The 15,041-nt window shown below is 53.5% G+C and overlaps 2 protein-coding genes across 2 annotated transcripts; one reads left to right on the top strand and one right to left on the bottom strand.

Moving 5' to 3' along the window:
• COCSUDRAFT_52756 (hypothetical protein) lies at positions 1-4,242 on the top strand. Its single transcript, XM_005649564.1, has 7 exons — positions 1-150; positions 502-649; positions 1,108-1,333; positions 1,698-1,820; positions 2,099-2,218; positions 2,506-2,658; positions 2,955-4,242. Exons 1-7 carry the CDS (start codon positions 30-32, stop codon positions 3,096-3,098), a joined length of 1,035 nt encoding a protein of 344 aa, XP_005649621.1. The 5' UTR covers positions 1-29; the 3' UTR covers positions 3,099-4,242.
• A 79-nt stretch (positions 4,243-4,321) lies between these two features.
• On the bottom strand, positions 4,322-10,981 carry COCSUDRAFT_27773 (hypothetical protein; the record flags this gene model as incomplete). Its single annotated transcript, XM_005649563.1, has 12 exons — positions 4,322-4,970; positions 5,311-5,457; positions 6,004-6,258; positions 6,602-6,760; positions 7,192-7,424; positions 7,906-8,164; positions 8,283-8,287; positions 8,534-8,625; positions 8,952-9,087; positions 9,468-9,613; positions 10,148-10,260; positions 10,814-10,981. 12 exons carry the CDS (start codon positions 10,979-10,981, stop codon positions 4,887-4,889), a joined length of 1,797 nt encoding a protein of 598 aa, XP_005649620.1. The 3' UTR covers positions 4,322-4,886.
• Between the last annotated feature and the right edge of the window lie 4,060 nt (positions 10,982-15,041).

Here is a 15,041-nt window from a genome sequence, read left to right as displayed (position 1 = left end):
CTTCGCTGGGCGGCTGGACGTTTGACGCGATGGACGTTCTGGCGTGGAGCGAAGAGGCAGGCATGACTGCCTGGCTGCAGTTCATGGTGCTCCCCGGCGGCCCCATCTTCATGGGCTCCCTCAAGACCGCCGCCGACGCTGAGGCTGCAGGTTTGTGCGCCTTCTATTTCTGCCTACCAAATAACGCATTTAGTGAAACTCAAGCTAGGGCCGATTCATATTGTTGGCGGACCGGCAGAGTGCAGAGTGTAAACTGATGCCGTTGGTTGTTTTTGCACTACAGTTTTGATAGATGCACTCCCTTGCATGACAAACAAGCCTACATCAGCCACTTGTGGCACCGGTGAAAAGGATGACATGCAAATGGAAGCAGTGTACCGGCGTGTCCTCTACAAGAATGCAAACTGCTCTGCACGTCCCGTCTGCCGCTTGCAATGTCAGTGTCTAAACAACCAGAATTTTCATAGCGCGCTCACACCATCCCTGTGATGCTGTGCGCAGGCTGCAACGTGTTTGGAGAGCTGCGCAGCCAGCCAAGCCGCCTGGCGCCCGATGCCAACATGGACCCTGCCGTCGGCCAGCTGGTTGCATCCGGCCTGGCCTCCGCCTCCACCATGCTCGCTGCCTCCCTGCTGCGCTCCGCCTTCAGGTGCTGCAACCCCCTCGTTACCCAAGCACGCACCTTGCGCATAGATAGACTCTCACCAGCAGGCTTCAGAGCTCCATCATGCTGTGCCTCCACTGAAGAAGAAAACGCAATATCCCATCAGGGCAGTGCTCAGGTGTTGTCAGTTTTTGCTTGTGAAAAGCACTACCAGCTGTCAGCTCGGTCCATCACAAGCCTGGAAGGTAAATCGCTTTTAGTGGAAAGTGACTGGGCTGAGGACTAGCCTGCCTGGCAAGACTGGAAGCTGCATCTCGCCAGGGCCACACAGCCCGCACACCTGGGCAAGAGCGCTGCTTGAACAACTCATGATCCTCAAGGCAACAACTCACCAGGCCTCTGAGGGGCTCTAAGTCAGCAGGGACATGCAGCCGGTTCTCGACGACAGGAACTTCCCTTGCACAGGCTTCATTGACATGACTTACATTTTTGAATGGCTTCAGGTGCTGGAGTGCGCTGAAGAGCGGCCTGAGCGCGGACGAGATCGCATCGGCGCACGATGTCATGCTGGAGAGAATGGACGCCGAGTTTGGAACGCTCAAGCGGCTGGAGACGCTGGTGACCGCGGCCGAGGCCACCTTCCCGGGAGCCGCCGGCGCCAAGGAGATGGACCCCGCCGCCACCGCAGACGCCGTCGCCGCAGAAGCCGAGGCTGCCGAGAATGCGCAGGTGATGCACCTGCCCCGTATTAGTGTGACTGTATGCATTGCACGCCTTACCTGGCAGTGGCAAGGTGCGTCTGCAAACAAGCTGCAGGTAAAGGCTGCCACCTGCCCCAGATGCATGGAGTGAATGTGCTGGCAGCTTCTGCCAACGCCTGCACACTCGGTTGGGCTACTTCTTAGACTATTGTTGTAGCAATGTCTGCTGTGCATCAGCTTCAGAGCACACCGGCACTTGCATTGGCTGGATTACATGCGGCGTGCCCTGCAAACAAGCAAAAGTACAAGATGGGCTCGTGCAATAATCTCCTGATACAGCATCGCAAGGTGGTGCGACAAATGGGCTGACGTTTGAGTATTATGGTGTGCAGGCTGCCAAGACGGCGGCTGAGGCGACAGAGACGGCGGCACGCGAAGCTGAGGAGGCCGCCAACAAGAGCGACGCCCTGGAGGCCACCTCCAAGGCCGCCGTCGCCGCATGGCGCGCCAGCCAGGTCCGCCCTAGACATGAAATGAATAATACAACCCCCCTTCCAGCAGCGTGCAGACCGACAGTTTCACTGCCAGCAAGATATGTGCGGCTGGCAAATTACCGTAAGTAAAATTGAAAAAAACACCTCACGGAGCATCAGATCTACGAGGGTGAAAACTGGAGGAGACAACATGTAGATGTTGGAAGGTCTTGGCAACGTCTTTTGTTTAGTGCATGTGTCTGTGTGACATGCAAGAAGTTGTGTACTCAGGATTGAGGTGTGTGGCTTGCGTTGTGCAGGCCCAGTCAGCGGCGGCTGCAGCAGAGGCGTCCGCTCTGGAGTCCAGCAAGCACGCTCGCCTGTCGCACACAATTGCCGCGCTGGCCGCCGCACAGGCCGCTGCACAGTCCTTCAACATGGTGCGCAGCCCCCTTCCCATAAAGTGCCCCTGTCGCATTTAATTTTGCCACCTGACAATGCCATGCAAGCTCATCGTTCTACCTGTAGGAGTGCCTGCATGAAGGCTATGTCTACCCCCAAGTCCCGTTGCACACAGCCATCAGTTGGCCGGCCTACCAAGAGACATGGATGTTGACAAAGCCTTCACCTGTGTGTCAGCCATTCCCAATAAGGCAATGATTATTTGAGAGCATGAAACTAAGTACAAGAGGGCTTGCCTGACAAAATGAATCTCTCTTGCGAGCAGGCAAAGGAGGTGGCTGCTGAGTCAGCTGCAGCGGAGGCACGGGCGGCGGCGGCTGCACTGCGCGCGGTGGAGGCCGGCATTGCACTGTACGCCGAGAAGAGGGACTACCTCAAGCTCAAGGACATTGCCGAGGCATCCGACGTAGCCGGCAAGGTGCGCTCAGCCCTCTACTCCCCTTTCTTTATTCACAGGTATGTTTACATGTTTAATACTCCTCCAATCCATAAGGAAGATTCACCTCTTGCTGCATGTTTCAAATCACAAGATACCTTCATTGAGCCCCTTTGCGCTCTTGTCTTCAAGCAATGCCAGTACGCTGAAAAGCAGCATGCATCCTTGACTGGTCTGGGGCCTGAAACAGTCACACCTCTAGCCTGCTGACCCCGTATTCGATGATATTTTTCAACGTCTCCAAAGTTTAGTATTCAAATTTGCATTCGTCTGTTCAGGCGCTGGACGCGGCCAAGGCGGCAGTGACCGGGTGGGAGGCGGCGAGCGTGGCCAGCCGCAGGGGCGCGCTCGATGCGGCCAAGGTGGCCGCAGAGTTCTCGCAGCTCTGCCACAAGTTCATGCGCTCCGTGCACCGCGCCTAGGCGCGCAAATACAGTCCCCCCGCTGCCGGGCATGCACGTGGGGCAAAGACCTTAATCGCTCAATATAAAAAGCAGACAAGGCGGCAGCACACTGTCGCCCCGGATGGCATGCACGGCAGAGCTTCTGTCGTGTGTCAAGTGATGTACCACAGATGGAAGACGATGGAAAGCTGCCGGTGTCGGATGGCGGCAGCTGCAGGCTGAGCCAAGGATCATGGGCTCAAGGAAAATTCCTACAAGCAGGCAGTGGTGATGGGAAGCCGATGATGGCGTTGGTAGATCTCTCACAGGGAGGCAACCCACATGAGCAGCATGTCAAGGGGCGCATGCAATAGCCACCTGCAGAGGAGCAGAGGGAAGCTGCTGTGGGAAGGCCGGCTTCTTGGAATTACTGTGATAGCAGAAGGCTCTTGTAGTGGGGACATTATGGTGGTGATGATTGAGTCATGCTCAGGAAGGGCATCATAACAGATTGCAACACTTGGATAGCATGCAGGTGGGGCCTGGTTAGCAAGTTGCGAGGTGCACTGCATCGTTGCTAGGCTAGGTGCTTGAACCAGGGTGTCAACTTGAACGTAAAAAGACTTGGAAGTTTGACAAATAGAAGCAGTAGAGCAATGTAGTAGTAACTTGCAAATGTTGACATTATTGTGCTCGTGCAATAGAGGGTGATTTACAGGAACCTGGCTTTTAAGCAGCATTGGAAGGTTGCACGACAGTAGGACAGAAAACAGTGGTACCTTGCAAGTGTTGCGTTGCGTTTGTGGAGTTTTTTTGTTGAGCAGAATTTCATTCGATAACAACAACTGATGCTGCTACTTTCGATTCAGGGGCAGCGCAGAGACTGGGCACAGCAATTGCTTGGGTGTTACATTGTGATAGGAATTAGGTGAACGTTTGCCGAGTGATTTGATTTGTGCCCACTCTTTGCTCATGACCCATTCCCTTCCTGAAAGGTGAAAGGGTGGGGCTCAGTGATTCCCATTTGGCAAGTAAAATTTCTTTTTGGAATACATTTTCCTTTATGTATGCATCATAGCCAAATGCAGCTTCATATGGCAATGCATTTGCCCTCTCAGTGCCTACCTAAGAAGTGGCACCTCCAATTCTTCTTCAGTGCAGTACATTTAACGCAAGCCCTCTCGAGAAATGAGCATTTATGCCCATAGTGCCTTCTGCATGCATGTTTATCAACATTTGATCACCACCTGCTATGAGGTTCTGCATGTCGCAATGCTTAAATCACAGCCAGGGAAAGCTTCTCAAATGTCTGCTGTCATATCTGCCTCCTCTTGAATTTAGGAAGAAGCAACCACATATCGGTGATCTCCAAACATCCGCCAGAAAGATTGACATGGATGCCCCATCCATAGAACCACCGAGACCAGATTTAATAGGACCCAGTCTTGTCTGAAAGCTGCATGTGGGACAGTCCAACTGACAGGATCCCTGCTTGTTCTAAGACCAATGGAGCACATCGGGAAAGAAAAATATCTCTGAACAACAAGAAGACAGCGATTGGTGCAGTTTGACGCACCAGTAGGTGCACTGCGCATGTGAAAACTCTCCACAGTATGTCAATGAAACGTCACAGCGCCCCCTCAGTTCGGCCCAAGCTTTTCAAATACCAAACACAAGGCCAACTTTCACACAGCAGGCACAGCGGATTCTGCAGCGCCCACAATATGTGGTGGCACAAAGGCACCGTCAGTCATGGATCCAGCATTAGTCATCCTGGTGCAGCATGCCAATCTCAGGAAGGAATGCCAGTTGCGCAGCGCTCCCTCTTCACCAGCCCAGAACGAACTTCATGATGCCATAGCCTACTGTCACGATGAGGCCATACGTGGCCAGTGAGCATGGCACGCCCACCTGACAACAGCAAGCAGAGTGCTTCAGTCAGGAACCATCCGCATGTCACATGCCACGACACAGGGCGAAACCAGATTTGACATTGCATGTGCAGACAGATGGACTAAGGACCGGCTCCATCAAACCAATCGTCCTCTTTGCACGATGTAAATTACCAGCCCCGCAGACCACAAATGTGCAGAGACACTGCTGAGCATATGGAAAGTATGCTATTTCCCACGTGGTCTGCTTCACAGGGGAGGACACGAATGCACAGAAGATTATGTCCTGGCATGCTCACGATTTCAGCCAAGTGCATGGCGGAAGCAAAGAAGAGCGATATTTGGGTTCGGGCGCAGACCTTGAAGAAGTCGATGGTGGATAGCCAGGGGTTGCCGGTGGGGTCCTCCTTGGCGTAGGCTGTCATGTTGGGGAAGCCTGACACCGGCAGGCCCATGGCTCCGCTGCACATCAAAGCTGCCCCCATCACCAGCAGCCGCGGGTGGGGCTCCTGCAAACATCACAGCGCCAGACCTTGATACTCGGTTTCCATTGCAACGCGGCCGCCCAGAAAGAGGGGTACAGGACAAGGAAATGTTTCTGGATGGGTGGGGCCTTTGATGCATGCTGTACATGTGCATGCTCCCAGGTTTAAATGCAACGATCCTGAGGCATTAGTGAAGGTCACAGCTGGAAGACCCTCTCATCTCCGCAATACAGCTACCAACAGGCTCTATATAACCCTTCATCCCGCCAGCAATGGGAAAATAGCTCATGCAGGACAACCCCCGCCTCCGTCTAGGCTAGGCATGCCAGTATGTACCCAGCAACCTTTGCTCTTTAGAGCATCCTGATGGGCGATAGGCATCCATTGCGTTTCAATAACAACAAGGGCTGAGAGCAGAAAGCGCCATATCTCCAACTGAGCGCCGGCAGCGCTTACAATGGACGAGCAGGCCTTGGAATCCCTTTTCAAACTGAATCCTATTTATGGTAATGAGCAGTATTTTGGTGCTGGCAAGCAAAAAACAGGGTGCAGGAGAGAACACCGCACCTCCATTTGCGCGCCAACAGCGCTGACAATGGGCAGGATGACCATGGCGCCCACGGTGTGGGAGATGAAGGTTGTGGCCACGAGCACAAGCGCGCAGAAGATGGCGAAGACGGCCCAGACGCCCATGCCGGCAACCACGTCCTCGATGGAGTGCGCAATGGAGGAGAGAAGTCCGCTGGACTTGACGGCCTCGCCGAGCGCGGAGCCGCCCATCGCCAGCATCACCACGTTCCACAGCTGGTTGTTGAAGTCATCCTGCGCACGCAGAAAGCCGGGAAATGAATACTGGAATTAAACATGGAATATCCTCGGTTTCTGTGGCGACGCCCCAGGGCTGTCAGATGATAGGGGAGCCTTAGGCTTGCCTGTTGCTGCAAACATAAAACTCTTTGCATGCCATATGTTGACAAGCATGTCGAGGTACGTCAGACCAGAAATAGGTGCCTCATTTTGCAGCCAAAAGGCGCAGAACACCATGGCGCATATTTTGAGCTTGGTTTGACAGGATAGGGTGGCAAACAGCTTGGTGTTGGATGCAGCAACACTCTAAGGTAGGCTTGTTTAGAGACAAGAAAAGAACGGCCAGGACAGGGTGCACCTTGGAGAGGAGGCCGAAGCCAAAGAAGGCGACCATGGGGACGATGGCCACGATGCCCATCTGGCCGGTGAACTTGGAGAGCGCGGTGTTGGCGCACCACAGCCCCACCGTGCCCAGGCTGATCACCACCACGTAGATCTGCTTCCACGTGAACGGGTCCTGCGCAGGGCACCACGTCATGTGGTGAGCTCCAAGAAAGCAGTCTGGCAAAACATGCCTTTAAGTTGCACACTCCAACAATGCACAGTTTACTCTACATGTGAGGGATGTACCGACCTTCAAATCTCTTCTAAAAAGCAGTCGCTGGTCAAGTGTGATGACATCCTTACTTATTTACAAGGTACCCAGCATACTCACGATCTTCTCGTAAAGGGACTGGGCAACATGCTCACAATAGAAGTGCATAGACGACGCTCTTATTGAGCTGGCGGGCAAGCGGCAAACTTCCTTATGCATCCTCGCTTTGAATGCCCTGTAATAGGGTGCCCCATATAAGGGTTCACTCGAGGCCTCAGGATCCGGATGACTTACATAAACTGCACGTCCTGATCCAGACAGCGATATCACAATGTTAGCAGAGAAAGCCTCACCGAGCTGAAGGGCATACGGCGGACTTCCTTGAGGGTGCGGCCGGGCCGGTAGGCCAGCAGCAGAAATCCCCAGCAGGCAAAGTTACCCACGCACGCCACGGGCAGCGCCACCGCAAACCAGGCAAGCCAGGAGGGCGGCTCGCCATCTCGGCCCATCTCCTGGATCGCGAAGATGTTCTGCGGCGATGAGATCGGGCTTGTCATGCCTCCCAGGTTGGACGCCAGCGCGATGCCTGTACAGGACATGCAGAGATGTCTTCCTAAGACGGCCTCCAGGAGGAAATGTTGTTGAGACAACGAGAATGGTGTGGTGAGGTGTCTCTATGAGCACTGCAGATGTGCCCCTTTAGGCACTGAAGGCAATGCTGAGTACAGACAGCAAGGCATGTTGCCAGTTTGTCATGAACCAGTCGATGGTAAAGGACTGCTTGAAGGACGCTGGAAGGGGAACTGCAAAACACAAGAGTCTGTGCAAATGAGCAGCTGTGATGCATGCAATATGAGCCGCTGCCTGTGCGAGCGAACACATGGATGTCAGAGGCACAGACGTGGCCAAAGTGCAGACATCACGGCTGCCCAAATTCAAACCTCATTTCAAAATCATGTGCAATGTATCTCTTGCACCAGCCAATTTCCATTGGCCAGGCGCATCGCCTGAGAGATTGTATCACCGGATATAAGACAGACGTAGATAGAGGTGCAAAAAGGACTCACCCAGGACCAGAGCTTTGCCAAAAGAATGGCCGGAGGGCAGCGTGCGCAGGATTGGGTCCAGCACGGAGAAGCACAGCACGGGGGCGGCCACATTGGTGATCCACATGGATGCGAAGGTGGCCACGAACATGTTGGCTATCAGCACCGCGTGCGGCTTGGCGCTGACTTTCCCCAGCACCCAGACGGCCACGCGCTTGGCGATGAAGTGCTTTGTGAAGGCGCTAGCTATCGCGAATCCCCCCAGCAGCAGCATGATTGTCTGCACGGCAGGAAAGAGCGGATGAGCAGGGGAATACTTGGTGATAAATGCGCACTTCATGCATGCTCTGAAGACTGGATGAGCTGCCAAATTTGGTGAAAAATCCAGTGCACTTCACGCATGCTCCGAAGAGCAGATGAGCAACCGAAACTGTCGCACATGTGCAGTGTATGCATGCTAGAATGCGCACATACAAATTGAGTGGTCTTTGGATGGCATGTCTTGACCGACTATTGCAAGAAACGAGCCTGAAGCATACGATTCTTGCTCTGGATCACCTAACTCATTCAAGGGTGACAGTGGGGTATGAGGGCAGGCCGTCAACGTGCCTCTCAATTGTGCAATGAGGGGAGATGAAGAGCTGTGAACTCGCCTGTGAGAACATGGCTTTGAAGATGGCGTCCGCAGCGTCGGGTGCGCTCTTCCTGACCGGGTGCTTCCCGCTGTCGTCCACCATCACTCTGCACACCACAGCAATGTGTGAACTTTGCAAAGGATGTTTGACTGACCCTCCGTGTGCACGAATAAAAGCCAGCAGCATGGCACTTCTTCATGGAAGGCCTCAGTCAATTCACCCAAGTTTCTGTTCCCTTCTTGTCATTTGCATTGTGTGGGGGCCACCCCTGCTTCCACAGCTCTACACAGGCATATTCAACACGGTCCCGGCAAACACTGAGGAGGTTTGTGCTGTCAGAGACTCATGTAAGCTCGACCACTTCTGAAAAAATGTGTCCTTGCAGCTTGACCTGTGCAAACTCTGGACATGCATGCCTGGTTGTACTCATACCTGAGCACAACAGCCAGCAGGGGCACTAGCATGGAGGTGACGTAGAGTGGCAGGGCCTCCGTGCACCACAGCATGGAGGCAAATCCCAGCAGCGCCAGGCAATTCTGCTTCGCTCGCTCCTCGAAGATCGGCACGCCTGCCGGGAGTGAGCTCACATCGTCAACAAAGATGCATACCTTCGGCAATTCAGTTGTGGGTCGCCTGTCACTCTGTACTGCAAAATTGTTCCTGCTATGCACGCAAGCATGCATGTCTGGCTCCAGTCTTTGCATGTCAGACCCTCATGCACATTCAAGTGCTTCTCCGCTGAGGGCATCCTGCAAACTCCCTTGACGTGTGATGTGAGCCCGTTGGTTGAATTTGGATACATGGTTCCTCCCAAGTGTCAAGAGAAATCTGCAGCATGTGAGGCTGTCGCACCCCAAAACAATGCTTTGTCGCCATAAATCACACGCACGCATGCACACCCAGCAGACATGTACACCCACTGTCTGCAGATGGTAGGGGGCCACGCACTGAGGAGCACGGCAAAGACGACGCAAGAGAGAGCGATCATGAAGAGGCTGCTGCGGTACCAGGGCTTGGACTCAGCGCCGCTGTCGTCGACCGTGGCAGCGTTCTCCTTTCGCTCCTTCTCCACCATGTCCTTCCAGACTGTCGTCCTGCAGCAGCCACAGCAGCAGTGAAAGGCGCCCTGACTAAACATTTCTGCCATCTCCTAGGCAATGCCGGGCATGAATTCTGCCATTTAAGCCCTGACGCCCACTCTGACAATATGTCCCTGCCATCTGCTGGGCAATTTGAGGGATAGATTCTGCCAAGGAAACTCTTCATGGCAGCACAGTGTTTGATCGATATGGGAGAAGCGCTGCTGAAGCTTACTGGTGGAGACACACAGCAGCCACAAAAGCCCTTGTAAGCACTAAGATGTCCCTGCCACCTACATCGGCATTTCAGGAGGAAAGAGCTGCCAAGGAATCTGCCAGTCTGCCAGTGCTTGCCTCGAATGGTCCTGCAGCACTGTGGTGCCAACGAACACCTAGTGGCAGCACAGTACTGCGGGAAAATGTGCACCAAGCACATGCATACAAACAAGCGGTGGACACATGCAGCAGCACTCAGGGAAATGCAACCAGCTTGCACCCTGGCAAGTGATACAATTAAAGATGGATCAGCTAATCTGCACCAGCGCGCACCTCTCAAGCTTGAGCTGGGAGCGCAGCTGTGCCTTGAGCTCCAGCTGGGCCAGCAGCAGGTTGTTGTGGCAGCACACCACAGCGTACAGCTCCACCAGCTGCTTCTGAGCTTCCTGCATTTATACACAAGCACAAGCTTTAGATTGATGAGGTCCACAAAAAAATGCTTGGGGTAGCAGCCTCACATACACTGTGCACATCAGCAATCCAATCTCCGCCACAATGAAGGTGACGGACAACTCTCTAATTGTCGACTTTAATGGCCGCAAAAGCATGCAAGTGATGGGGCTTGTATGCATGCAGACACACCGGTTTCATGATGAAAAGGTACATTGATAGAACAGTGGGTGGAGGGGATGAGCCACGCACTGACACACGCAGGCGGTTCTTCTCAGGGAAGGCAGCCTCGACATTAGGCATGTACGTTGGCTGCATCTTTGGGTGCCCAAGCGCGCCCAACACCTGCACCAATGAGTCAACCCACTCGGACTTTCAAAATCAAATCATGAAGTGAAATTGACCCCAAAAGAGACATCAGATCCTGAGGCATTGGACTGCAAACGTAGGAGCAGCATGTCTCCTTTCAGGACCATGAGATGATTCTGATCAGGTTTTCTGCTTCATCAAGAATCATCTAAGGTAGATCAAAAGGTGAGACCCGCACACCAGGCAGCGATCTGCAAATGTAGCAGCAAGGCGTCGAAACTTGAAACTGACCTTGTCGTGCTTCTTCAGGGCCTTCCTGAAGCCTGTACGATTCACCTCCACAAAATCTATCAGCCCCTGGATCTCCACATACAGCTCCTGAAAGGTCTCCCTGTTGCGCGAACCCATGCTCTTGAGCAAAAAATTGTGATCACACAGCACTGCTCAATAAGTCTGGGATTTTCACAGGAAATACAGTGACTCTGCAGTAAACACCATGGGCAAGACCCCCTCAAGCTGTTACAGGAGAGATTGAGAAGAGAAGAAGGGCACGGATGTGACAAGCAGAGCGGCTCTGCACACAGGGCAGCCTAACAGATAGCCGAGAAAACGACTGCAGTGTGGTACACACCTTAGCTGCTCCCGCGCAATGCGCACAGCAACAGTGTCCTGGCCCCAGTACAGTGCCTCCGCATTCCTGCACCGCATATTACTCTTGTGAGGTACAGCGGACAGCGAGCTTCTATGCCTGGAGTGTGCACAGCCACTATGCCTGTGCACAATGACCACATTAGACATAGCTGAGCAGCTGGTGCGCCGAACCTGGAAGTCCCAAGCAGCGGCGAGCTCGCATCAGGAGCGCTCTGCTGTGCACTTGGCTCCACAGCACTGCTCACCTCCTCCCCAAGCTTGTCCACTGCACCCAGAAGCTCCTCTTCCTGCGTCCCAGCCAAAAGCGGCTCTCAACTCTGCTTTCCTAGCTATCAACTGTCAGAGCTGCCATGTGCTGCTCAAACATGCGGCAGAACCTGTCTGAGCGCCATCTGATGCAGGATGTGGAATCCCGCTCGGTACCGAAGTCGGCAGTGTGGATCATAACCGCATGCATGCATGCCAGGTGCATGCATTGCTTACCTTCTTTTTGTGGAAAGTAGTAATGCGGTTAAGCTCGCTGTCAAATGCGCCCTTGATATCGTCCCCGCCCTCTTCAAGAGCCAGGGATATTGTCCTGTCCAGGTCACCTCCTACCTCCTCTGGAATACGTCCAAGATCTGCGATTCGATTCTCTGTTTGCTGAGAACGTGAAGCTTGATGTGCAGGTTTTCTTCTGCTAAAAGGGAGAACAAGCATCGTACTAAAGCAAGGTGGTTCGACTCATTGATATAGGTTGCTAGGGCATACCCAAGCTTGTCCTGGTCTGAATTTCAGGTATATTTAGGGACAGTCCCTTGGTTTCCTCGACCTCCTTTTTGTATATGAGCTTCTTCAAACGGTCATAATTGATATAGTAGTCGTTCCACTCCGAATTGGCGTTGAATCTCAACGAATGTGAGAATTTCATCTCTCTATATTTGCGTCACCTGCGAATGTCGGCAAGACCCTCAGTGACTTCCTCTGTTTCACTTATTGCACTTTCATTGTATGCTGTATTGATCCTGGTACAAGTTTCTCATGATCTGCTGTAGCCAGACGGCTAGTGCTACATGACAACCTGAGACTTATTATGATCAATAAACGTTTCACCCAGTCAGAGTGCGACGTAAATAATTATTACCAAAAAAAACTCTCAGTGGCTTACCACGATTAAGACACGCTTTACAACTGGTCAGCCTGAACCGCAGCCCAGCTCTCTTCTATATCAGAACGAAATTGGCGATCCTTCTGAAAGCGTTCTGATCTGATCGCCTCCCGTTGACATATGTTTATATCATTCTAACGAATTGGACCGCACGTCAGCAAATGTGCCCATCAGAATTCTTCGAGACCGGAGTCTAGTGCTGGTTAAGTGTGTTCAGCAAAACCAGTAACAGTCAGACCAAAACGTTATTTAGACAATCAGGCCATGCAGACAGTATGTTTTTATGACTGATCGTCCAGGAAATACTGCGCCTATGAGCAATTTCTTACATGTTCGGCCAAGCAGAGGTCCTTCTGACTCAGACGCCTGATCTGGCACAAGCCCCACACGCATGCAGCTGCTGGGAACAACGCAGCTCTCATCGAGAGCCTCTCCAAGTAGTGGACTTTCGTTAGGTCAGGAATTTGTAGATCTGACAAGACAAACCATTTTGCAACTGTTATAGAATAGTGGAGGTGCTGCAATATCATATTCAAATTTGCTGTGGATAAGCATGTGGCTCGACCAGCCTGCTAAGCTCAGCAGGCTGCAGCTAGAGGGAACTGCCGGCCTCAATTGAACAGGAGTTTATTTTGCAGCTGAGCCAGCTTATGTGATGTGGCACTGCTCTCAAATCTGCAACCCAGCCTGTGTCTTCTCTCTATTGAGATCATTCCTCTTCTTTGATTTCACTCTTATCTAAACGCTCTTCAAGAAGGAAGTTCCTAGACTCTGTGACACCGCGCCATGCTCCAACCGCTCAACATGCACAATTTGCCTTCAACTTTGCTCCCTTAAAATCCTTTTCAGATATCATTCGCGAAAGACTCACGAAGCGGGACCTGGCCGGCTACCGAGCCCCCTCACCCAGTGCACTGCCTGCATGACAGCGCTGGCGATATAATGCCAGGCATGCAAAAGAGCCCCCCAGCACTGGCGGCCCCACTCTGCGACCACCTCCCAGGCTTGCAGAAGCCACAGCCAGGCAGCAGTCAGCCAGCTCAGCAGCGCGTGGCCTGCCCTCTCCGCGCCAAACTTTGCGGAGTACCAGGCCGAACGAGCCCTCCGCTGTGTGTTTCGCACCACGCCCGGCTGCGCTGGCGCCTCTACCTCTGCTGCCTGCAGTCAGCAATTGGCAGCGATGAGGGCAGCACTAGATTAGGTTTGAAGAGCACCTTGCATTGCAGACAGTGGCCTGAACACTTCCTTAAAAAATTACAAGGTACTGTTCCCAGGCGTCTGCTAAGCAGCATCCAATACCAAACACTCGCGTTCGCATTGAATTTTTTAATGAGAGCGGTGACACACCATTCCACTGCGCTGTTTAACAAGCCTTGATGCACACGAGTCAATATCTCTCAGCGCCTAACATTGCCTCTTTGCACCCACCTGCTCTGCAGCGCCAGCCTGGCTGCCGGCGACTTCCTCGTGCGCGGTCGCGACGGCAGCGGCCGCCGCGGCGCGTCTCTCGGCCGCCTCGGCCTCCGCGAGGGCGGCCTCCGCGCGCAGCACCGCGTCCTCCACCGCGTCTCTGGCCGCGCGCTCCAGCGCCGCCTGCGCCCGGCCGGCCGCACTGGCCGCCCTGCACACGCCAGAACAGGACAGGCATTTCAGTGCCAGAATAAGACATGCGATTGAGCGCCAAAACAGGACATGTGCTTAAGCGCAAACCAAGACATGCAATTTTCTGCCAAAGCAAGCCCACTCTTGAGCCACTTCCAAGCATTAAAACCGTGGTTTTGAACAAAATGTGTGCTGCATGCCAATCTGACAAAGTCAACCTGTGGAATATGTGGCCCCTTGAAAATTCGGTGTATGCGAGCACCTGAGCACTGCTCATGATTGTGCGCGAAAGTCATCACTGTATCCTGCACAGAAAGGGAATGGTAGCTAGTAGCATAATGCATTATCCACGCTCAAGCACTGCTCAGTCCCGGTATGCTCACCTTTGTGCGGCGCTGGCTGCCCGGGACGAGGCAGCAGTGGCTGCGGCCGAGTAGGAAGCCGCGCGGTGGGACGCCTCTCCCGCCGCCAGCGACGCCTGCAGCGCCACTGCAGTCCTCTCTCTGCAGCCCAAACCCTCCCTTCAGACCCTTTCACATGGACTGTACAGGGGCATAAATCTACCGACGCCGAGTCAAGTGATGCTCCCTGCATGGACTCTTCCAGGGTTGGTATTGCACATGCATGCCTGGCCACCAGGAAAGACAGAAGCTCCGAGTGCGTGACGACACACATTCCATCTGTATGCGCAGCCTGCCAGTTCAAAATGCATGCACAGTGATCAGCAGAGAAGGTGAGGACTGGGATTGCAAGCACCTGAGCGTCCTGACTGAGAGGTCAGAGGGCAGGCTCTGCACATAGCCAGGGTCCACTGCCATGGGCGGCCGCTCCACTTCATCTGCCTGTGGCAGCGGTGGAGCCTCTGGCTCATACCAGGATTTCTGGTCTCCCTGCATGCAAGCCCCCATCTCAAATTCTTCAACATCTTGACAACCGGCGATCACAGACAGTGCAGACATGATTGACTGGACGAAAGAGAAACCCATGACGCATGGATGACGGGTGCACACTGCTCTGAAATGGGACTGCAGACATCCCCATTAAAGGATGATGTCAGCTTTGACGGCT

The sequence above is a fragment of the Coccomyxa subellipsoidea genome (genome assembly GCF_000258705.1).
Source record: "Coccomyxa subellipsoidea C-169, whole genome shotgun sequence".
NCBI lineage: Eukaryota > Viridiplantae > Chlorophyta > Trebouxiophyceae > Coccomyxaceae > Coccomyxa > Coccomyxa subellipsoidea.
The sequence above is the reverse complement of the archived record's forward strand: the minus strand, read 5'-3'. Positions and strand labels throughout refer to the sequence as shown.

Coding starts and splice junctions, on each gene's coding strand:
- COCSUDRAFT_52756 (XM_005649564.1), top strand. CDS start 30: ATGGACGTTCTGGCGTGGAGCGAAGAGGCAGGCATGACTGCCTGGCTG. Junction 650..1,107: donor CTGCTGCGCTCCGCCTTCAG/GTGCTGCAACCC, acceptor GAATGGCTTCAG/GTGCTGGAGTGCGCTGAAGA. Junction 2,659..2,954: donor CATCCGACGTAGCCGGCAAG/GTGCGCTCAGCC, acceptor TCGTCTGTTCAG/GCGCTGGACGCGGCCAAGGC.